A 23946-nucleotide genomic window follows, 5' to 3' on the forward strand; every position below is an offset into this window, starting at 1 on the left:
GGACTAACTACTCTTTAAAAAAAAAAAAAAAATTAAGAAGCAAGGAAATATTTACATTTGAAATGGCTGAAAGAGACTTAAAAACAGGAAGTCGCTGTGATGTGTAAAACTCACTTTTACACCTTTATTTGGGCTCCCAATACACAAATTGAGGATATGTTTATCAATACAGAGTCTGCCTCAGATCTCATGATACACTGAATGGAGGGTTTGGACTGATGCAATAAACCAACAGTTTGAAATCTGAACTACAGTCCTATATACACAATTTTATTGTAGAGATCTGTAGTTTCTGATAGTTAACATTTATCATACTGAATAGCGATTGACAAGGTACAATCACAAGGCCTTTTTTTGCCGATATATCTTCAATGCACTTTCACAGCAGATGTAACGTAAACTTTGTTTGTAGCTATATAATGAGTCTGCACATTAGGTTCAGGTGCAGCCTTGGAAGTCCCAATAGACAGCAAATAGAAAGCAAATGGAGCCTGCCTCATATTTCTATTTTTTTTGGAACTATTGATGCACTCATTGAATAATAAGCAGACCGTGTTTTCTAAGACAGATGCCAAAGTTCTGTCATCTTTGTCGGCAAATCGACGAGGTGATACATCTCCACAGATACAGGTATTCAACCCAAACAAAGGAAGATTTGTTCTTATATCAAAAAAGTCCAAGACCTGAGATTCGCAGTGGAACATAATATCTTAAAATAAAATTTAAAAAAAAAAACAAACAAAAAAACTGTAAACTGTCACGATGGCTGCAAACACTAGCCGTCTTCCCTTTTGTGACTGAAAACATGCACGTTAAAATCGATCAACAATGTCAGCTCGCCTTAAAAGAACCTTTAAAATCCCATTTTTCAGTCACATTCTTCAAACTTATTTGTTTTTGTTGCAAGCTAGTACACAGCTCTACGCATATAATTTTACATTTCTGACAGCTTAATGAGAATCATCAATAATCAGTGTGTAGACACGACTGAGGGCGATGCAGAATTCAGATAACTTAAGACAAATAAATTCATTTTTTTAAATTCCATTAAACATGGTAATACCTTATACTAGACAACACTAGGGAGGGTTGTCAGCGTTACAAGTTCATTCCTTGGGCACTTAGTAATGAGTCCAGCATGTCGAAAGTGTCTTTGTAGTCAGTGTGTTGGCCGTTGGAAGTCAGCACGCCGTTGGTGCCGTCGTGGCCGTGGTGCTCCATCATCCTCTGGCTGCTTTCTGATGAATAGTGGGTCGAGCTCAGGCCTCCTTTGGAGCTCCTGCTGCTCTTGGACGAGTGGTGGTGATGGTTGTGGTGGTGGTGGTGGTGATGATGGTTGTGGTTGCCGGTGTCAGAATGGGGCCTCTTACGAGATGAGCCGGAGGAGCCCCCATCGTTGCAGTGGCTGCTGGGAGCTCGTAGAGATATGGAAGCGTTGTCTATTGTCCCTCTGCTGTTTCCACTGAGAGAATAAGAGTGTCCGTGTTTTGAGTGGCGGTGACTGCTGTGCTCTTTGTGCTTGTCTTTTCCAGACAGAGTCCCGCCCTGCTCTGAGCCCCCATGACGCTCCGACGAAACTTTGATTCTCATCTTGAGCTCCTCGCTTGTAGCGGAGCCGTTCTCTGTGAAGGAAGACGGCAGCCGAGGCTTTTTAGAGCTGGACTTCTCTCTCCTGTTGTCCCCTGCCTGGCTGGCCTGCTGCGGATGAGAGCGTTTCTTGTGGTGGTGAGAGGACAGAGCCGCAGGAGTGGTGTACATGTCTGTGCTGGGATCCTCCGTTGCACCGTTCTGCAAGGCCAGCTCCGCCGCGTGTTTCTCTCTGTACTTTTCGAGAGTCAAAACTTTCTGAGGCCGTGAAAAAGTCGCGGTGTTCACACCCAGCTGCTGGTGTTTGCTGCTAGACCCGCCTGCAGCTTTGTGTTCATGTTTCAGCAGCGTGTAGTCCGAATGGGAAGGCTGGGAGAACTGGTCATAGTCGCAGGTCGTCGACTGGTCGCTGAGCGGCTGGTAGGAGGTGTAAGGGCCCGCGATGGCGTTCAAGGAGGGCATGTCTACGGAGTCAGATGCAGAGGTGGAAGGGAAGAAAGAGCTGGCGACACCAGGAAGGCTTTCTAAGGACGTCCCCTGGAAGGCACTGTCCACTGTTGGGCCCTCTGTCTTTGGCTTCTTAGCTGCTTGAATCGCCTACAAAATGACAATAACATGAGATACCAGTGAAACTATGTATGTTCTGTTCTAATCTCATGGTTTATAATATACCCTCCAGTTTCTGATCCTCTTCAACCTGCTGGGCGTCTTCTCCAGGATCTGAAGAAACTCATGAGTGAGCTCTGGAAACAGTGAAGACAACAGGTTAGTGAAAGTGAAATACAAAAATGAAAAATGTATACTCTGTGGATAATGTAATATATATATATATATATATATATATATATATATATATATATATATATATATATATATATATATATATATATATATATAAGGCAAAATCTGAATTTAAAGTGCAACTTCAGGATAAAAAGCATTTAATGACAGCTCTTACCATCCAGCAGCTGTAACGTCACAGTGCGGTCCACATACTCCCACCAGTGTTTGCCATCTGTCGATACAGGGATCTCCCAGTTGGACCACTTACAGGCCAGGTGGATGCAGACACAGGCAACGACTGTGGGTCTGTACTGCAGGCAGAAAGTGGTGAGGTGCAAACTGCAGGAGGAGACAAGAAACACAGCAGAAGTATAGAGCCGTTAGCTGGAGGGCTTTTATAGCCACAGATTTATATTTTAGACTGCAGTTAAGAAACAACATACAGGCAGATTCATAGCGGAGTTAATAGCCATACTGTCAATCAAACTCACATACACACCACCTTACCTTAAAGAACCGGAACATCTAAGAAAACCTAAATTTGTTAGGATGTCTTCCTAAATGTCTGAATGAGACACACACACTTTCTATATTATAAAAATGTGGGCTATTTTATTATATTTTGATTTGAATATGAAAAAGGGGAAATTAGTTAATCACAGTTTCTCAATCTCAGCAAGCAATTAAATTAAAAAATGAAGAATTATTCTACTCAAATTAAAAAGGGATAATACTTGTATTAGTGTAAAAATATATATTTATAACTTAAACTAATGATCAGGCTTAATGATTTCTAAGGTTAATTTCCCCTGCACCCTGAATCCCAAACTGCACTGCAAACTGACTCGTATATGAAATGAATACGTGCAAAGAGCAGCATAGTGCCAAGTTAGCCTGGATGAAAACTAATCTAAACCCCTGCAGAGAAATACATATTTTCTATGAATTTAAGATATTTAGGTTTGATATTTTGATGATCATTCTAAAAGGGGAAACACGTTTGAACTTCTAGACCTCATAATTTGTGCGTAAAGTAAAAGTAAAGCTCCTACATCAGCTTTTGAAAAGCCTATCCTGCTGAATAAGCATTCAGTTTGCAGTATAGTTGGGTGTTTCATTGTTAGCTCTTTTGGAGTGAAAAATATGTTTAAATAAAACACATTTAAAAAGAACTGTGAACTATACTTACCAAAACACTCTATAAGTTTAAGAATCTTTAGTGGCAATCTATATTCAGGCTACCGTTTGAGTTTTTTAGACATATGCACTCTGTACCAAACACCCTTGAGAGGTAAACAGCACCACTACACTCCACATTGTGCATTCAACCCCTATGTGCCAACACAGAGCCCTTGTACAATACACCGCACACAGCAGCCTGGCTGGTACTTCCCAACATGGGGTGGGGGGGTTCCCAAGATCCAGGTGCATACAGGGCGTTGGACACAGGAAGGGGGACCCTGCAGGACAGGAAGCTATAGTGTGCCATTACAGTGCAATAATGGGAACAGGATAATAACCTGTTGGTAGCCATGAAATAGGAAGTCTGTGCCAAATCCTTGCTTGCTGTAAAAGAAGAGAAGAGCTGGGTTTAGAACAGAGTTGACAGTTTGGAGACATATCTGTAAACTGAAATCAGGCAGTATAATTCATATGGCTGTGTATATGTCATATTAACACTTTGGGTTCCAAAATGGGACCTGCACTAGGAAAAAGTGACACAGCAATAAAAAATTCAATCTTTAAAAAGGGCAGGTAATGTTTAAGCCTTTAATTTGAAATTGGTGAAATTACAGAAAGCGTTATTTTTGAAATAATACAAGTTAAGGAAGGAAAGTTATACCTCGCACTAGCTGGGAACACCTCACAACATCTGTGTGTGGATGATCCACTGTTATTTCAAAACCTGTAATCAAGACGTTGAATAAGGACGATCAGCCACCGATGCGAGCACAATGTCAGAAACAAGGGGGAAGCAGAAGCCCCGTCTAATGTTCTGGTTCAAGTTTTTAAAAAAGGAAGTAAAGGGAAAAAAAACACAGTATTATCTGATGAACGTTCGAAGATGAAAACCACGTGTTGTGTGTCAACATGCCCACGTGCTTCTTGTGTAACTCTGCTGTTTGCACATACTGCTTTTGAGGGAACAGTGCTGTTAAGACTGGCTAACTGTAGAAACACCCAGGAAAAGTGTGTATATCACACAGCACTCACCCAGCGTTTGCAGCACTACTGTTTCCAGTGCTACCAGCTCTTGTGCCTGCAGCTGGAATGCCTGAAAAAGATCCACCGATAAAGAACTTAAAAGCCGGTAGGGTTTAACGCAACAGGGTCCGCATAAGGCAAGAACTCCACACAGCAGCTGGAGCAGTAACTCTGTGAGAGGTCTGTTCATTAGTCAAGAGTTTACTCACATTGCTCTTAGTGTCTAGGGCAGGCTCTTGTGGGTTAATGCAGGCATGGGCTATTTTAATGACATGCTCCAGCTTCCTGGGCTGCTCCTCAACTTTAGCTGCCAGGAACAATGTGGTCTGCGAGATGACCTGTAAAGAAAACCAGAAAACCCCAGTCAGTTGTCACTGCAGGTGTTAACACTAATAGTAGCAGCGCGGTGGCACTTACATTTCTATGGAACTTGGTGAAGGAGTGAATCATATAAAACCTGTGCATATAGACTATTGCAGTGTTGATGATGAGTTGGGAGCTGAGTGCTCAAGTTAAGGTTTAACACATGGTGATGTGCAGCAAAACGTGACAAGAGATTTGATGGAGGAACATTAGCAAGAGCAGGATCGAGTCCTGAGGCCTCAGCTTGTCCACAGATGTGTCTAAACATCTGGAACACCGTGTATCAGAGCTCCGGTTACCGTCGGTGGTCATTTGTGACCGGTATGTTTAGACAAAAGCCAACAATAGAGTCAGCAGCCCAGCGACAGAAAACAATAGCTAAGCTAGCACCAGGCCTCGGTACTTATTAAAACACCGTGTTCTCAGAGTTAGAAGACCCAGTTCATCAGAGCCGGGTCTGTGCGTGACTAAGAAGGGGGTCGGGTTTGTTTCGAGGGTTAGAAACATGGACTGTGACGAGCCCTTGTGCTCTGGCCCTGCTGTCGGCTAATGCTAGCTGGAGCTAACCCGTCCATCGGCCCGTGCGGCTCAGAAAGGATACACGTTGAGTCTCTGGCCTATGTCCTGGATCAGGTTGGCGGCCTGCTGCCGGTAGGACAGCTCCCTGTCGGCCTCTATTCCGCAGCGTCGAGACGGCGTGTTTTCGAGCTGCTCCCGGGTGAAGAGCCATTTCGTAGAGGGACCCCGGTGCGCCGCCATTACGCTCCCACAGCCAAGCCCGACGGTGTTAACACCGGGAGGAAGTTGGGGCGACGGGGGCACCGGAAGGACGAAATCAGTAGCCGGTTAGCCGTTTTTCTGAACAGCGCCACCTGTCGGTCGGTGGTGTGAGTGACGCTATTTACTGTTTGTTGAAAATACGTGTATTAGGATGAATGGGGCAGAGATATTTGACACTTTAGACTTTAATTATACAGGGACTGTCTTTTTCATTACTGGTTCAATAAATAAAAACAAGCTTTTACATCTGAAATGTCCGAATTAGCCACTAGAGGTCGCTGCTGCACTTTACAGCCTCTTCTGTTATACTTTTTATTTCAATCCTATTAAAGTATAGACAGTGCTTTCATTTTCTTTTTGTGTATACAGTATGTGAATTATTTTACATTTAAGTGTTTGTATTTTTTTCCATAGTATTTCCAAACCAAATCAGGTTAAAAACGAGATATAAGATGTTTTAATAATCATGCAGTGCCAGGGTTAAAATCTTGTTCAGTGTAACACTAACTTTATTCAACTTGAATTTACACGAATGGACCTGCCGTCCACACGTGTAATAATGAGGGAATAGTTTCCTTAGATTGAAGATTATGTTGTGGAGCATTTACTCTAATACCTGTGAACACTGAATCCACCATGTTAGACGGTGCACTAATTCAGAAAGAGTGCGTGCACATTTTCAGTGCCTTAGCCAAGTTCAGAGGAGACGTAGAAGACGTGACAGTGCAGACATGTATCTGACCCTCCTCTGACCTGCACTGCTCTGTGTCTGCCACTAGGCGGCAGCAAAGCGCAAGAATAGAAATGAAGCCTCAAGTGCCCTAATAAACAAAAGCAATGTAAAGTCCTGGTCTAGCTATATACTCGACCTGCTGTGTAGGCATCTTCATCTCCATATTTCCATCTAACCTGGTTAATATTAACTTATTAAGTGCGGGATCTGCGTATGAAACGTCAACATACAATATCAATGGGAAAAAAAGAGTGTGTTGTTTCAAGCTGTCACAGATAATTGACTAATAGATATAGCCTATGTTGTTTTGAACCCAATAAATTAGTCTTAGCTGGTATTTTCTAGAAATCGCATTCCTGGTCCCCACGCTGTCTGCTCACTGACTTGCTGTACAACTAAGCAACAACAAACCTTTAGTACATCCTGCCTGATGTTGAGTATTTATACGCATTATATCATTTGTCAATACCTGAACAGCCTTTGTGATATTAACGCAGAATAATAATTTATTGGCCTACATGTTTATCAAGTGGCTCTGTATCTTAGCAACCCGTTAAGAGTCACGTTACAAAAATGATTATTTGAAGAGAAACGTTACTCGTTACACCTGCAGCACTTTTAACATGTCACGGCAGTGAAGTACGAAACGATGTGGACGTTTTATTATTATTGTCTTTTGTACGTGACTACTGAGTAACGGGTCCGCGCTGTGTGCGCACGTCCGCCGGCCCGCTCCGTCTGCATGGGACAGATGTTCGCTCGCGGACGCGGAGCGCAGAGCGCGCGACATGAGAGAAGCAGTTTTGCCCGACTGCAGCACGCGCAGAGGGCTCGTGAGCTCCTCAGGGTAATTAGAGTCCAGGTGTAGCCACTTTACGACGCCAGTGACTGGAGCCAGCTGTGATTGTTTTTCTTCTACTTGTGCGTAACAGCTGTCAGGTTGGTCAGCGTACGCACGTAGAGTTCCGGTTGCCACCTACAAAATAAACCGTTCATTGGAAATATAATTATACTGTGAAAACCTTAAAACCTTTGGTTAATTTTAGTCCTAATTAGAAACTAAAAGCAGAAACAAAACGAAGATGTAAAATGACTTTATTACAAGTGGATGTTCTGCAGTGAGGATTTACCAAAGCGATATATTATGTAGGTTTTAACAGCATATTCTCACTGTTAAGTCTAGGCTAGATGATTAAAAGTATTACTGTCTGGTGACATGTGTTAGTGTCATGCTGTTCGAGGTAAACAACGTTTCGTCTTATTATCCCATATATGAAACTATGTATTAAGCAGCACAATATAGACTTAATATTGCTGTATACTTAATATTTATAAGTGTCTGAATAAAAGTCGTTATTTTCAAGCAATTTTAAATCTTCTGATTGTCCAGCAACGATAAATAAAAGAATATTAAATAAAAATAAAGAATACTAAATAAAAATAAGAAATACTAAAAATTAAAAAATACTAAAAACAATAAAATGAACCTCGGATTGTGTGGTCATTAAATATCATGATCATAATTCAAATCTAGGTTAAAGATAACAAAAATCACCAAAGATGTTTCATTACTGAAATTTGAACAAAGTAATTATTGGTGTCGCGTTATGTGTTTCAGTGTCTGTTTGACAAGCAGGCCTTTGTTTTGAAGTCTGCCTAATTTCCGGTATTGTGTCACTGTACAGTGTGTAATTTGGTGCAACTGGAGCAGCAGCCGTGTGAGGTGTCTCCCTTCCTCCCCTTCCCTGACTCTGAGTCTGTCCCCAGTCGAAAGCCTGCGCTTCTCGCCCAGGTGCGACATTTCTGGAGTGCCTGACTGGAATCTCCACCCCCCCGACAAGATGACGGACTCCACACCGCCAGACCCCAAAATCTTACCGGACCCGACTGTAACAGTAGAGCCCACAGTAGTGAACGGGCAGTGCGAGCAGGTGGACTCCGAGCAGCAGCAGCAGCAGCCCAACACAGAAAGTCAGGGAGAGGCTTTAAAGATGGACCAGGAAATGAAGATAAGCGACAACAGAGGGGATGGAGGTAGGCAGTGTAAAATATGTTCAAAGTTTTGGAGTCACCGGATGCCGGATGGTTACTCTCCATGGCATTACGCACAGTGCGTAATGCCATGGAGAGTAACCAGGTATATTATATTTCCATTTATACTGGAAAATGTTTTTCTTCAGTGTCTTATAATTTGCCTTCATATGTATTAAACTACAACACAAACACAAATTAATTTCAAAGGGGAAAGAAGTAATGTAGTTAATTAACACATGGCTCTTACAGTCAATATGATCAATTATTTATAGGGCTTGGGTGGATTTGTATTATGGAGTATGCATACCTATGCATTCTGTTAGATATTACTGTGTTGGCTGAGCCACTGTGCTTTGATCACCGATATGGTGAATACATAACCTCCAGTATAGACAAATTCCCCCTGTGAAAGTCAGGGAGTGCTCAGATTTACCTAACTAAACACGCTGTGGCAACTGAACTTACAATTAATTAAAACTAAGTCAATAGCCCCCATGTATTTCCCGGTTCTGCTCATTCTGAGTCACGTCTGGGTCACTGTGCCTGTGGGGTCTGCAGGTCTTCTGGAAAGCAGCATGCGCCTGAAGCCTCATGAAGCACAGAGTTACCGCAAGAAAGCTCTCTGGGTGTCCTGGGTGTCCATTGTGATCACCATTATCCTTGCCATCACAGCTTTCAGTGAGTAAACCTTTCAGGTCTTTAACAAATCCCACAATGATTCTTTTTACATTTCTGGTGTGAGTTCAAGAAATAAAGACGTCTACAGAAACAAAATCCAAGGAAAAAGTGGTGCCTGCTGTTCGGCCCTTCAGTTGAAGGACAGGCTTGATAATTACTGTGACACCCTGCTGGTCAGTGTGACACCCAACAGCTTGATTAAGCAGTAGCACTATAAAGGATAAAACAACACTAAGCACAAACAAGTGATGCGATAACACACTTCAGTACCCTAACTTGGACAATCCAGACATCACACCATGATCTTGGTTCATTTACTCCTAAACTTTGTCCTCCCACTGTGTCCACTTCAAATAACCTAAATAAATAATGAATCCAGAAAAAAATCATCTCAAATAAGAAAGCACGAACTCAACCCTGACTCCTGCTGAGGATTTATGTCTTGTGTAGGTGGAATACGTTTGAGCATAAGTATATTAGTGTTTTGTATTTTTTTAATCATTAAACTGCTGCTGATCAGACCTCTGAGTCTGATTTGGGATAGGAGTGAGTCACTTTGTAGATCTGATTTAACTAATAACATTTAACATTATTCGGTTTTTTAAATCCTGTAGAGTTTTTAGATGTTTTAAAGACTTTAAAGAATCTGGAGATAAGCGTGTGTCAGTAATCTTTAAAGTCCAATGCTTGAAGGGATAAGTTTTGATTATTAAAGTATCACAGACCCCGTTAGTCTTGTCCAGTCACCATGACCACTGTTGGGAGTGTAATGCATTCTAAAAGTAATGGCATTACAGTAATATATTACTTTTTGCTGTAAAACAGTAATATGACACATTACTAATAAAGGTTTGGTAATAATACACTTAGTACTACATTTGCGAGATAGACATCCTCCCATTATTTTCACAGTTTGTCAGATAAGAGGACAACACAATAGTGTAGTACAATCTATGTGCGACACAGAGGGAAGTCTGTATATAGAGAAATAACACAACTTCCACTGGATATAGAATGAACAAACAACATTTTAGCTTTTTGGAATGTTTACTCATACTATGATACTGTGACTCGTACTATTTTGGTGAAAGTAACATGTATAATATTATAATAAGGTTAATATAACTGACAGTAATAATGTAAGCAATTACTTTAAAATGACAGTAACTATTCATATGTAATGTATTACATTTTGGAAGTAAGTTGCCCAACACTGACCATGCCAAACTGCATATTCAAACGGTGCTGCTTCTTCCTTCTCTGCAGTAAATGCAGATTAGTGCTCGACAGAAGCATACATAAAGAGGACAAGCTTTGCTGCAGCATAACAGATCACCTTGAAACTGGTTTGCAGATGTGAGATATGAGGGTTTCCTGTAGTGCTGAAGACTAGACAGCAACTAGCACAGCATGCTATTTTTTTTTTTTTTTTTTTTTTTTTTTTTAGCATAAAAGCTCATTCAGACTGCTGAAAGGACTTTTCTCTTCAGTGGACGCTTTGTTAATTGCTTTGATGAAGTAGTTGTGGGTGACAACATGGCCGTTGCCTGGTGTGTGATGCAGCTTGTTGTACAGATTGAGCTGGTTGTGTTCAGTTATCACGCTGGAAATGCTGAGGTGAAATTAACCGTGTATGGCAGGATGTGGTAAAGGTGCAGTGAACAATTATTACCCAGTGCACTTTTTGTCACATTCAGCTAATGTTTCCTCCTGGTCCACTAGCTGTGTCTGTTCAGTGTGTGTGTGTGTGTGTGTGTGTGTGTGTGTGTGTGTGTGTGTGTGTGTGTGTGTGTGTGTGTGAGCGTGTGTGTGAGCGTGTGTGTGAGCGTGTGTGTGTGTGTGTGTGTGTGTGTGTGTGTGTGTGTGTGTGTGTGTGTGTGTGTGTGTGTGTGCTGAGAAAACAAAACAATGTCTGTGCAGAGTCCTGGGTCTGTTACTGGTAAACAAACAAACACCACAGCGCTATTTCAGCACAGCAGCAACAGGGGAGCTGAAGTTGAAGAAGAAGGGCAATGTTTTGCTTTATTAGAAATAATATTTGATGATATTATTTTGTTTTTCAAGCCATTAGCAGTGTTCTGCTCCTTTTTGACTGACCTGGAAAGTTATTGTAAAGAAAACATCATTCAGCTTAATGCTTAAGTTTTATTTGTTTTTGCTGTTTATATTCACATCTCACCTATTTCAATGAATCATTCCAGTTTACATCTGCATAAATTAGATTTAGTGTCATCTCATCACAGTTCAGCACCTCCTTCTCTTTGAGCCACCTGCAGCTTCCTGTATGACAAATGAAATGAAACTGAACAAACCGCCGCATCACTTGCGTGATCACTCAAACACTTGTTAGACCTTCTGCAAAATATTTTCTGGCCAATTGGAAATGAGCCAGTGTGCACTGAATATAAAATATTTATGTGGATTCCATTGTAAATATTTATTTTTCTAATGTGCAATGACTGTGTGAGAATCCTGTTAACTACACGATGTTAGCGTCACAAGCTGCCCTACTTTACAGTTGTTAGCTTTGCACTTGGACATTCCCTTGAATGTCTGTTTTTATAACCAGCACTAATCTTTTGTTGTCTTTACAATCTAAAATCAGCCACTATGAAAGGAATAAAAACTCAAGTCAAATTGTTTAAACTGTACGTTGAGAGCACAGGGTAGAGAAGCTGGAATAATAACACAAGGGCTGTAGGTATAGTGTCATTGAGGGGGGTAGTACACCACGTCCTGTCACATTTATCACACTATGTGAAATGTCACTTATTGCACCTTTAATTTGTATTCAAACACAATTAAGTGTTTCCTGTACTGTTCCCTGCACAACAATGTTCAGCTGTTATCATCTAATGTTACTACATTAAGTTTATGGACTTAATTAGTTTGAAAAGTCTTCAGGTTGTTTTTAATTAAATTTATGTTATTCTATTGACAGTGCTTAAATTAAAAACATTGAATAAAGTATGATTAACTTGCAAAGTTAAATTTAGCAAATGTGAGCACCGGCGAACGTTTGTTCTGGCTTTACTCTGTGGCCGACTGAAGAGGAAGCAGAACTGCAAGGTGTCAGAGCGCTGCAGTCAAAACCAAAACAAATAACATTGTCATTTATAAGTTACAGTTTACATTGATCGACATTCTTTATTTAAAAGGCACTGCTTTTTTTCTCCAGGTACTCCGGTTTCCTCCCACAGTCCAAAAACATGTATGTCAGGTTGACTGATGACTCTAAATTGTCCGTAGGTTGTGTGAGGTTGTTTGTCTCTATGTGGCCCTGTGATGGACTGGTGACCTGTCCAGGGTGCACCCCTGCCTTTCACCCAAAGAGAGCTGGGACAGGCTCCAGCAGATCCCTGTGACTCTAAATAGCAATAAGTGGGTATAGATAATGGCACTTCAGGGGTGAGGTTTGGTGGATTTCACAATAGAGATATTGGCCAATTTCAGTCTAAAGTGCCCTGTTTGGGTAAAACTGAAAGTTTCTTTTCCAGCTCATGTTTTATTGTCTGCGTACCTTTGTAGAATGCAATTAGTGGAGTAGAACTGGGTTAAAAAAAAAAAAAATCTAAATGTAATTGCTTCCCTCAGTGGTGCTTGAATAACAACACATATGAATTGTTACAACAACGCAATGGGAGGCACCGACTGTAAAAACAACCTTGGCAGCAAGGTATTTCACTGTTACTCATGACACAGGTCTATAAACAGCCAGTGACCTGGCAGGGCTCGGATGCTGTTTTATCTCCTGCTTCTTTTGCAGGATGTAACGTAGGGTGGGGTAGGGTGGGGGGACAGGGAGACAAGAGACCTCAAACTGTGTGTGTGCGTGCAAAGCCTGATGCGATGCAGGAACGTCGTCCCCGCTGACGCCCACCCAGCCTTCTTGGGAGCCAATTAGCCGTCGCTGGGCTCTGCCTTGACGACCGCGGAGCCGCAGCACATTCATTTACACAAATTTTTCTTTCTTTCCGCTTTTAATGAAGGAGCTAGCAGGAGAGGAAGGGAGGAAAGAGTGGAGGAGGCAGCAGCAGCAGACACACTGCTCATGAGATTACACGTGGAAGTTTGGAGTTTCCATCCAAAATGAAATTTCTAAAAACAGAACAATCTACTAAAATAACATGAAAGCTAAAATCACACTGGAATAGGAGTGTGTTTCAGAATCTGCATCCACTCCCATATTTACCTTTTTCTAACAGCTGTATATAATCTCTCTTTGTGCATAAACATACATTGCACTCGCCTCAATTAATGTGTCAAAACCTCTCACGTAAATAAAAGAAAAAGGTTTTGTGTACCTGCTACTTTTATTTTAATTAAGCCAACCCTAGCATATGTGTAACACTCCCTCTTTTCCTACTTTCATTTGCTCAGCTGTCAGTTTCTATTTGCTGTCTAATAGGTTTGTTACCACAGTGAGAACTCACTCACATGTTTTTTTTTTTTTTTTTTTGCCATCTCCACCCTGCACCCTTAAAGGAGATATCAACCAAGCAGTGCCCTTGGGTGATCGTTTAATCTCACATGCTTTATGCAACATACAAATTGTATACAAACGCATGGATGTGATGATAGTCAAAATACACACGAGGAGGTAGTCAGGAACCACTTAATTCTTAAGTCAACCAATATTGACTTAAGAATTAAATCATCTTGGCATCCAGGGACATGAAAATCCAACAAAACAATGCGGCTACATCTGATATAAAAGAGATATAAAAAAAAAAATAAATCTAAGAAAAAGTTTCTCATTTGTAACTGTAACATTTTAATGTATTTAAAAATTAAAATACAGAGCTACTGTATCTGTTCAGGCATTGTATTTGACTTTTTTGCTCAATTCTCTGACTAAAAGTTGTATTATAGATCATTTTTACAGGTTTAGGTTGATGATGCCGCTTCCATGCTGCATCTCTGCAGATGGCATCAGAAAAAAAACCCCTACCTACTCATTTGTATTCAGAGGTTGTTCGAGTATGCTGAAGTATTTTCAAGAGAAATATGAAGGCAGTATTCAGTCCAGTCTTCATTTTGGTCTGTAGGATGGTAGGGGAGTGAATGACTGTGCCTTCAGCCCAGAGAGAGGAACTGAATGTAGATGCACCAATAAAGGGTGACGAGGGGATAAAGAAAGGGGGAGCAAGGGAGATTGGAGGAGGAGAGGAATAAAGGTTCATGGATAGATGGAGGAAGGAAGAGGTGATTTTCCTATTCTTGCAGTGACTAAATGGGGAGCACATACCACACAGTGCTGTGTTTCAGTATGCAGGGCTGAGGCAAGCTGCTGGCCCCCAGTGAGCTCTGCTAAAAATAAACCGGAGAGGAGAGGAGAGGATTCCTCCCCTCTATCTATCTGCATCTTTGTCTCTTCTCTATTCTCACCTCCATTGTGGTATGTGTGGATTATTACACATAGCAGTTTGCCACCATATTTGTTCTCATCACATCTATGACTCACTATCTTTGGGTCAAAACTAACAAATAGTATGCTAACAACTAAATTACTTCAGTCAACACGATGAATCTTACCCTGCCAGACAGGTTTGGTGTACAAACTAAAAAAAGTACTTCCATCCCAAAATTTCCCCTCTGGACATTTTTTATGATAATCATCCATCTCACCTCTCTGTGCACTTTGAATGAGTGATTGTCCCCAACCCTTTATTTGATCATCTGGGAAATCTTGATGTCAGTATTCCTGCAGAAAAGAATTTCATCTGCTGTGTATATACCTGCTGTTATTAAAAAGAAACTAAAAATGCTGGTTTTCAGTGTGTTGAACAGAGAAGCTAATGGGCAGACATGGAGTGGACACATACACTAAATCACTGTTACTTGATAAAAATGTAATTTGCTCTCTGTTTTTTTTTTTTCTTTCTTTCTTTCTTCCCAGCTGTTTCCATCATGCGCCATAGTACTTCCGCTTTCGGATTTGCTGTAAGTCAATAGCAAAAGTCTCCGCTTCACTAATGCTGGGATGTGTAACACTGCGCGATGTACTGAAGAGAGATTAAATGTCCTTGTTCGTATTCACTGTACAGTTTGATGCCACGCTGGACGTGTTGTCGTCTATCATCGTATTGTGGCGGTACAGCAACGCTGCAGCCGTCCATTCAGCACACCGTGAATACATGTAAGTACAGTCGCTGTTTGGTCAGATCCATGCAAACCTGGTTTAGAATCACAAGAAATGAAGCTAATTATTTAAGTGTTGCTCAAATCAAGTAGATGTAAAAATGAACTTTGCCTGTGTATACCAATTTGTAGGGCATTTGATCACTGTTCAGACAGAAATTGTTTTGTTTTGATAACTTTGTTTTTACAGTTTGTCATTTTTCTCTTAAAATTAGAATTGAAGGCTATTTCCAGATACACCACAGTTGTGAGAGATTTGTTTTGGCATGTCCAGATGGGCTAATTCCATCTGTGAAAACTTAAACACAGCCAGAAAATGGATGCAATCCATTTCAATTTGTCCACAGCGTCTCATGTGTGTGTGTGTGTGTGTTCTGCTTTGTCCTGTAGGGGAGTGTGTCAAACTAAAGTCTCTTTAGCTCTGTCAGTCCCACTGGGACTGATCACAGACGAGCCTCTCATGTCTTATCTCCACCTGGCTTAAAGTGCCGTGTGCATGTAGGGGTCAGAGCCTGCTGAATGGTCAGGGTGCTGGCAGCAGGCAGTGAACAAAGGAAAGAAAAGAAAACACAGTGTAACTCAGCTGTCTTTCCCATCATGAAGTGAAAGGATTTCAACAGCAGTAACTAGCTGATCTAGAATTTAGAGAATTCCCATAGCTAAAAGAATCTGCTGCTGAATTAAAGTTAATCAGATGAAGAAGAGAATTCTCACTATCTTTAGCCTTACACTCTGGTACATTCATACAGTGTATGTCACACACACACACACACACACACACACATTTATTATTCACATACACTCATTCAAGAACAGAGACAGTGTCATGTTCTCAGAGGAGCAGCAGCTAATTGCTGTAGAGACGACAGATGAAATCGTGTCCTCCAGAGATGTGACAGTGACACAAATGGAAAAAGGCCTTGATTCAAATATGTGATTCAAAAGTGAAATATTTTTGTCTAATTGTATATTAGTTCAAGATCTGAAACTGCACTTTACTCCAGGTTTATATAATGAAAGCTAACAAACCATCCCGTCTTTTGTGCAGCTACATTATCAGCTTTATTTTTCCTGCCGCAAATTAAATTACCTACATATACAGCGTGTGTGTTTTAAGTGAAGAAAGAGCTACTGTGCTGACCAAAAGACATGGAAATCCTTTGACAGTCAGATATGATGGGAACAAAGAGACAGCCTCGCTATAACACTTGGTGCTAGGTTTAAGGGTCATTTAGGAGAGTAGTGCCTTGAACTACTGGATTCATTTAACACCCAATGCTTTTAATTTTTTTCAGCTGCATCCTTGGTAGATAAATAATTAGTGTTAATGTTAAACATTAAAACATTAAAACCCACACAAAACCAGCCTTCGTTATGTAAGTGGAGCAATCGGGCAAAGTTCAGCCAGTAATTGTCTTCATCGAGAGGCCGTGGTTCCGCCTGTTTGAAACACACAAGTGATGCACATCGAGAGGCTGTAAGGTTTTTTGTGTGTTCATTGGACAGTCAGTGAGTTCAGACTGAATGTACAGCTTATGTACACCACAACTATTGATTCTGTTTTATTTTTCTTATGTTTTTTTTTTTTTTTAATTTTTTTTTTTTTGAATCTGTCTTTTTGATAGGGGAGATGTGGCTGAATAGTGTGATGCCCAGGGTACAGACCGGTTGCCAAGGTAACAAGCTTGAGATGTCAAAAGAAGACGAATTAGGGAGTTCTGTTGCTAAATGAAATTGTGGAGCTTTTCAAAACAAACCCCTTCATCCTCATGAAGGCAGAGGTTAGAATGAGAAAGTGATGTTGTTTAGATATTCAGGTGAAACACTTACGGAAATATGGAAAACAGCACCTTTATTTTTCTGAGAAAGATTACTGGTCTCTGCAGCTTGGTTGTTTTTTCTTGTTAAGAAACATACGTTAGAATTTTACCCTCTAGAGTGGGTAAGACACAACAGGGAGGTGTGGGGATTGAGAGCTCCCATCTTGTGTGTGTGTGTGTGCGTGTGTGTAGTGCGCGCGTGCATGTGCATGTCCTGCTGTGGACTTCCTAGAATGATGTTGGGCGTTGCCTTGGTTACCTCGTCCGGTCAAAACCCAGAACACTGAGTGTTGCTCAAGTACAGCCTTCAGACTTGAACACACACACACACACACACGTGCGCACACACACACACACACACACACACACACACACACACACACACACACACACACACACACACACACACTGGTAGCCATGTGTGACCGGGGCATATGCTGCCATTGTTTTTGTCTCCTCCAGAATTTGTTAATTGGGTGAAAGTAGGACATCTGCATCATTTTAGGGTCACAAGATAATTTGATTTCAACAAATACTAATGTCAGCATACACTCAAGCATAAACGTTTACCATATTAATCACCACTGATATTTTTATCTGGTGTTTTTTGGGCCAACACTTTTGTTTGGTTATGTGGGTCTATTGATGTACTTGTCACCTCAGTTTTCTTCTTTCCTTTTCCCCCGCAGTGCTTGTGTTATCCTGGGTGTGGTTTTCATTCTGTCGTCCCTTTGCATCCTGGGTAAAGCCATCCACGGCCTGGCCACCAGGCTGCTGCCTGAAGTGGTAAGTTATTTACTAGCATCGCAAAACCCACAAAAAAAATCAAACGCTGGAGCTAATATGGTCAAAAACACTCAGTAAGACTAGAGGGGAGTTGGTGTAGGTCTGCAGGAAATGGCTCTGGCCTTGGTGCAGAGGTCACAGTTTGATTCAAACTAGAGATGGAAGAGGGCTTTGGATTAAAGCACCACCATATGGGACAGATTATGTTATCCTTTTAACACATTAGCACACTGTAGTACACTATGAAAGCCAAACAGGGTCATTTCATGGGTTTTGGCCTTCGCACTCAACTGAATTTAAGCCAACGGCGCATATTTGTATATAATCTGATGTTTTTGTGGAATATGTGCTTATTTCTAAAGCATGTACAAATACTAACAAGCACTTTGTCCCGCCGGGGACAATTCTGCTCTCCCTGCTGTAATACCACCAGTCTGCCAGAGACACAGATTTAACTTCAAATCCAAAATAAAGCCCTGTTGACTGTGGGCCTATATCTAATAATATCTTCTCCAAAACAGACTGGGCTTCTTAGCATTCAAGGCAAACTCCATGCATGTGATTCAGATGAAAATGTAGACATTTTGTGGTTGGTTCTTGTCATTTTGGACTGGCAGTGTATCTGATAAGATGGTTTCAGCTTTGGTGACTGTCACGTGGTGGCAGTCACTGGAATGCTAGAGATTCAGACCCGACTAAGGCCAAGAGTAAACAAGAGAGAGCTTCGCTAAGCAGCTCTGGAATTTTGCCTCCTGGCGTAAGAAAAATAAAACCAAGTTTATATGATTTGCTTTTAATTTAATTTTCTGTTGAAGCTGTATCTGAGAATTACAAGAAGGAATAACAGAGCACTTGAAAACAGTTGGTGCAGCGTGGTGAGTGTGTATGGGTTAGAGATGCTCAAAGGGAAAGGAAGAACAGTAGTGCTTGGTATAAACATGGTACATCTGCATTTGTCAAAACAGGAAAACCACGTGTTGTGTATTTACCAGGGCGGCACTGATACCTAAGCAGGTAATATCCAGTATATTATACATGGAAAACAAGTGACATTGTCCTACTTCAGCTTTGTTTTTGTGCCACTGGCGTTGTGTAAGTATGTTTGTGGACGTGCATATGAAGGAGGTGTAAGAGCATTGTTGCTGCTGGATGAAGAATGTCATCTCAGGTGTGAAGACTCAGGAGTTCTCACACTTCCTGAAATAGCTTTGTCACCCAGTTGCCGGGCAATAGTCATCTTCGTAGAAACACTGCTGAAAATCTGAATGCAGTGATGATGATGATGACGATGATGATGATGATGCGTGAATATGGAAGTGAGCTTTAGGGAACTGAACTGTTGTAGAACATTTTGGCTGCTCTGTACGTTTATTCATAGTTTTGAGGGAATAAATAATCGTTGTCTGATATGGACATATGTGTGAAATGTGTTCACCACTGATGCTACAGTTCATTTTTACAAAAAACATAACTTGAATTACTGGTGTGTTCCTGCAGCACGTACAAATGTTTGGCTGTTCAGGTTAGTAACTAACCTATAAGTTGTAATGGTGCATCTTGATGATGTAACCTCAAGAAACAGGAAAATAATCAAAGAAAGAAAGAGGTTATATTTTATATACACTCAGAAAAGACAAGCAGCGTTCAGATCAGATCAGATAATGACAATATACAAGGCTGAGACGTGAAATCCTTTTGATTTTTGGTTGATGCATTGGGCCGACTGTGTTTTCCATCTATTCTTCAGTGGCAACAAAAGCTGGGCCTGACAGACAGCGAGCACCAAAGCATAAACAAAGGCAGAATGTGGGAGCGGCGAGGCAGACAGATTGTGTTTTTCTGAGTCGACCCGCTCTTCTTCTGTCACACACTCGGGTTATAACAGACTGCTTTCTGGTGCACCACAGTCGGAGTTAAATATAGCTGTATGTGCCTCACAGGCTTCCTCATTATGCCAATGTTGGAAATCAGGTTTATTTTCACCGACTCCCCCCCTTCCTCCTCGCTATGAAATATTAATAAGGTAAGTAGCTGCTTAGGTATGCAGTGGCGAGAGGGAGGGGAGACAGAGAGTGGAGGAGGAAACATGTGGTGGAGGATGTCTGGTTTGTGACACCTGACTGCTCGTGCTCTGCTGTTCCTCTGAGCCCAATTAATGTCAGTTAGCAAAACAACATACAGGCATTTCTTCACTGGTATGTGAAACCCTTCCAGGTCCCAGCAGGTTTTTCATAACTTAATTGAATTTAAAAGGCCACGGTGACCCCTGAGAGTCAAGACTTCAAGCCATCGAGGCCTTTTAAATATATAGGATCATCAAACCAAAGACAAAATCAGTTGTTAACTCAAGGTCTTATTTTCCCCAAATATGGAAAGAAAAAAAAAATCAGTGCAATACAAATGATTTCAACCAGTTTCCAATGCAAAGCAACTCAGACATCTCAGGATTTAAGTGAAGTCTTATTTCAGTAAGCTCCATATATCTTGGTTGTTTAATGAAACATAAAACTGACACGTTGTGATTTAGTGACACAGAATGGATGTTTACTTTTCTATTATTACCTCACTTCTGAAAAGCAGAACAGCTGGCGTCATTTTCATATTCTGCACAGGGATCTCTGGTTGTCAAATGTAAAGCTCAAGCACTGCGTTCATATTCTGGTCAGGGACTGTTTGTCATGAGCTCCATCTCTCCTTCTCTGATGTGTGTGTGGGTGCGTGCATGTCCCTCTCCCATGGGTTAAAATGTCAGCCCACCCACTTTGAATCTTAATCAGAAGGTCACTGAGGGGATTTCCCATGATAACAGCCTGAGAGTCACAGTACGCCATCTTTCATTTCAGCTTTCTGGAGGCAGAGCTTTTAAAAATAACTATATCACAGTGATCACTGGTGTGTTCTCAGTGAGATTATCTGGAGATTTGGTTGCTCTGTGAATTAGTTGAAATGTGCATTGGCCAACTTGAGTGTAGACGACCGTAATATTGAGATACAGATAATTTTAAGTTGTTGTTAGTCCAAATACAGTAAAACCTCCTGCTGCTACTTAACAATAAAATGATTCTGAAATGGTTGTGATCCTGTTTGAGATTTGATTTTCACTGCTGGGTCACGGCATTGACTCAGGTCCATGCAGCATGCTGAGGGTTTCTCTCCATCTCCTCTTTCATGTCAGTGAAATTGCTAAAGTAGCTTTTCGTGGCCCCAAGGCCGTGGTGCAATATTAATGCTGCTGCAGAGGCTCTGAGAGCTCTGCAGATCCCTGCACCCATCCCTCCTTCTCACATTTACATTTCAGGCATTTAGCTCACTCCTTCCAGTGGGACTCACAACAGATGGAGCAAAAGAATAAGTCAGGAAAAGCCAAAACATTTGCAACCCAGGATGGATCAAGAAAAAAGGCCTTTACTATGAAAATAAATGAAATAGGACCAGCAGGTGCAGTGAATGATGGTGAGGGCAGGTGATATGGATCAGTGGGGATGTAACGGATGATGGTGTTTTGACAGAGAGATGAGCACCTTAATCAGTTAGGAGAGGGGACCGTTATCAGTTGTAGGGCTGGACTTTGGCCATTCCTGAATGAGCTGTAGAGGGGGAGCCTGTAATGTGGCTCTGGTGTATCAGCTCGGCTGCCTTCAGGGTCTCGTTAACAGTAATAGAGAATCTTTCGCAGCCAAATCTGACAGCAAATGTGTGAGTTTGGTTTCAGGAGAGATGCAGTGAGACATGGGTTGTGCTTCTTTCACACAAAAAAACAAAAAATAGGCAGTTCACCATCAAGACTCTCACTGTCACACCGTTCATTTGTCTCACAGGATGACTTTCTCTTCAGCGTGTCCGTCGTCAGCGGATTGGTCTGCTTCATCCTGGCTGTGATCAAGTTCATGCTCGGAAAAGTGCTCACAAGTCGAGCCCTTATCACTGATGGTAGGCGAACACATGGTCCAGCACTGACTTTCAGGTCCCTCTTAATTTTTAAACAGTGTAGTCAGGTGCTTGGTTCTTAGCTGAACTAATTAGCAGCAGACATAATATATAATTATTATTTTTTTTGTTTGTTTTGTTTTGTCTTTTTTTGCTTCAGGTGTTTGTTTTCTTTTCTAGGATTTAACTCTCTGATAGGGGGAATTATGGGCTTCTCCATCCTCATCAGTGCTGAAGTGTTTAAGCATGAACCCAAAGTGTGGTACCTGGATGGAACAATAGGTGTCCTCATTGGCCTTATCATCTTCGCCTATGGAGTCAAGTAAGTGATTATGATTATGATGAAGTTACTGTTAAAAATAGTCAAGTACTTATTTTGGGAAGAGATAAGAATATGTACTGTACCTATAAAAGGTCTAGAGATTTCACTTCATATTTTAACAAGATTTGTGAAGAAAATGTAGTTTTAAATCTTTATTTAAATATTATATGAAAAGACTTTTCTATAAAATGTCTAGCTGAGATAAAAAAGAAGATGTCTGGCTCTAATATTAGTAACCAAACCTGTGGTGGGGAAGGAGATGCAGAAAAATACATGACTGAATCGGGTTTTCTCTGAGGAGAAAGGTTTTTATTGTACTCTGAAGTTCCCAATCACCACTGCTTTCCAAAAGGCCTCTTCTTCTTCTTCTTCTGCTTCTTCTCCTGCAGGCTGCTGATCGATATGATCCCACGGGTCCGACAAACGAGGAACTACGAGCGTTTTGAGTGACGGACCACAGAGGAAAGGAAGCAGGGAGAAGAGGGATGGAGGGTTTGGGAGGGATGCAGAGGGACTAAGTGACGGACTGAGTGACCAGAGATCTACGGGATCTACAGGATCTCCATAGACAATAACACTGAATCCTCACGGTGCCAGTGGGAGGCTTCAGTGTCTGTACAGTTGTCCCATTCGTGGCAGTGTCAGCAGGTCATGTCTGCCCACGTTTGTGTTTTACAATTTGATGTACATATATCTTTATCTATCTTGTCACAGTGAATTGGGGCAGTCTGTTCTCTCATGCCTCCATATTTAAACATGAAGGTTGAAGAGATCAAAGCTGTGAAATATGGACCCTGAGTGTCCATAACTGCGTAAAAGCAACAGTTTTTCGTACAGGAAGTCGATGTACAATACCTCAGTTACACAAAACATAGCAGTTTATTTTTCCCATGATTCCTTGAGGCCTTCGCTCAGTCGTGCTATAAAATGTTGTGCGGTGCAGGACGTCAAACTGACTGATAGAACTTTGGAGTATTAATGGTGTTTTACTGTTTTTATCACTAGGGACAGAGAAGATTTCTGTTCTAAGCCCATTCGGGTTCATGAGCGCACACAGGCTGAGTAACACGTGACTTGCTGTTTACAATATTTATCTAGAGTGTTGTGATGTGAGCAGGAAGACTTTATAGCGGCCACTGTTTCAGCTCCTGGAGGATTTTTAGTTTCAGTTTGTGTAGCTGATACTTTACATTCACAACTTGCACCACCTGCTGACCAGTCGAGGTAACTGCCTTGTAGATGTGAATATTCATGTATGGTTGTTATAGCAACTCAGATGTGGCCCCAAGTCTCACTTTAAGGATTTTGTCATTGTCTAAGGTGTTTGTGACTTGGCTCCTCTTTTTATTAGGCTCCAGTATAAAGATGTTGTTTCATATTGTGAATATGAAACATATTGTGTTCATATGAAACATATTCATATTGTGTTCAAATTTGATGCCTTCCCACAGGTCTATGGCGAAATACTTGCATCTCTAATAAATTCAGTGCTGACAGTCTTCAGGAATTTACATTTTCCTTTATGTGTTGGAAGGTCTTTCTTTTACCCTTAAATATCTTTAGACTTTGTGAAGGGTTTTATATGTGACCCTCTTTTCATGCACATTCAATTCACTGATAACATTAAAAACAGCTGCCTGTTGATGTGTAGGTGTTTTTGGTAATGGACCTTCTACTTAGCGAGCTGGATTCACTGTGTGTTCTGACACCTGTCCATCACAGCCAGTGGTAGGTTTTTCAGGTGTGCTACAGGACTCTATCACTGGGATCGGACCTATAGGCATGAG

General features: G+C 41.3%; 2 protein-coding genes across 7 annotated transcripts; one reads left to right on the plus strand and one right to left on the minus strand.

The window, feature by feature from the left end:
- Positions 1-91: 91 nt before the first annotated feature.
- LOC113127172 (cyclin-T2-like) lies at positions 92-5752 on the minus strand. 6 transcript variants are annotated; one of them, XM_026301496.2, is made up of 9 exons: positions 5540-5752; positions 4993-5074; positions 4785-4913; positions 4585-4645; positions 4214-4276; positions 3891-3936; positions 2546-2709; positions 2260-2330; positions 92-2184 (listed from the first exon to the last, which is right to left on the minus strand). In XM_026301496.2, exons 1-9 carry the CDS (start codon positions 5695-5697, stop codon positions 1099-1101), a joined length of 1860 nt encoding a protein of 619 aa, XP_026157281.1. In that variant the 5' UTR covers positions 5698-5752; the 3' UTR covers positions 92-1098. The 6 variants fall into 6 exon arrangements, 5 of the variants coding, with proteins under 5 accessions (XP_026157281.1, XP_026157282.1, XP_026157283.1 ...); XM_026301497.2 differs by lacking the exon at positions 4214-4276; XR_003295385.2 differs by lacking the exons at positions 92-2184; positions 2260-2330 and having other exon boundaries at positions 2573-2709; positions 3560-3936.
- LOC113127173 (transmembrane protein 163-like) lies at positions 2182-23657 on the plus strand. The gene is made up of 9 exons (XM_026301501.1): positions 2182-2352; positions 8137-8485; positions 9044-9163; positions 15063-15106; positions 15211-15302; positions 17814-17910; positions 21729-21840; positions 22018-22159; positions 22549-23657. Exons 2-9 carry the CDS (start codon positions 8293-8295, stop codon positions 22607-22609), a joined length of 861 nt encoding a protein of 286 aa, XP_026157286.1. The 5' UTR covers positions 2182-2352; positions 8137-8292; the 3' UTR covers positions 22610-23657.
- The last annotated feature ends 289 nt before the right edge of the window (positions 23658-23946 follow it).

Source organism: Mastacembelus armatus, chromosome 2 (genome assembly GCF_900324485.2).
Source record: "Mastacembelus armatus chromosome 2, fMasArm1.2, whole genome shotgun sequence".
In the NCBI taxonomy this organism is placed as follows: domain Eukaryota; kingdom Metazoa; phylum Chordata; class Actinopteri; order Synbranchiformes; family Mastacembelidae; genus Mastacembelus; species Mastacembelus armatus.

Coding starts and splice junctions, on each gene's coding strand:
- LOC113127173 (XM_026301501.1), top strand. CDS start 8,293: ATGACGGACTCCACACCGCCAGACCCCAAAATCTTACCGGACCCGACT. Junction 8,486..9,043: donor CGACAACAGAGGGGATGGAG/GTAGGCAGTGTA, acceptor TGGGGTCTGCAG/GTCTTCTGGAAAGCAGCATG. Junction 17,911..21,728: donor CCAGGCTGCTGCCTGAAGTG/GTAAGTTATTTA, acceptor TTTGTCTCACAG/GATGACTTTCTCTTCAGCGT.
- LOC113127172 (XM_026301496.2), bottom strand. CDS start 5,697: ATGGCGGCGCACCGGGGTCCCTCTACGAAATGGCTCTTCACCCGGGAG. Junction 3,937..4,213: donor GTGTTCCCAGCTAGTGCGAG/GTATAACTTTCC, acceptor CTTCTTTTACAG/CAAGCAAGGATTTGGCACAG. Junction 2,331..2,545: donor GACGTTACAGCTGCTGGATG/GTAAGAGCTGTC, acceptor CACTGTTTCCAG/AGCTCACTCATGAGTTTCTT.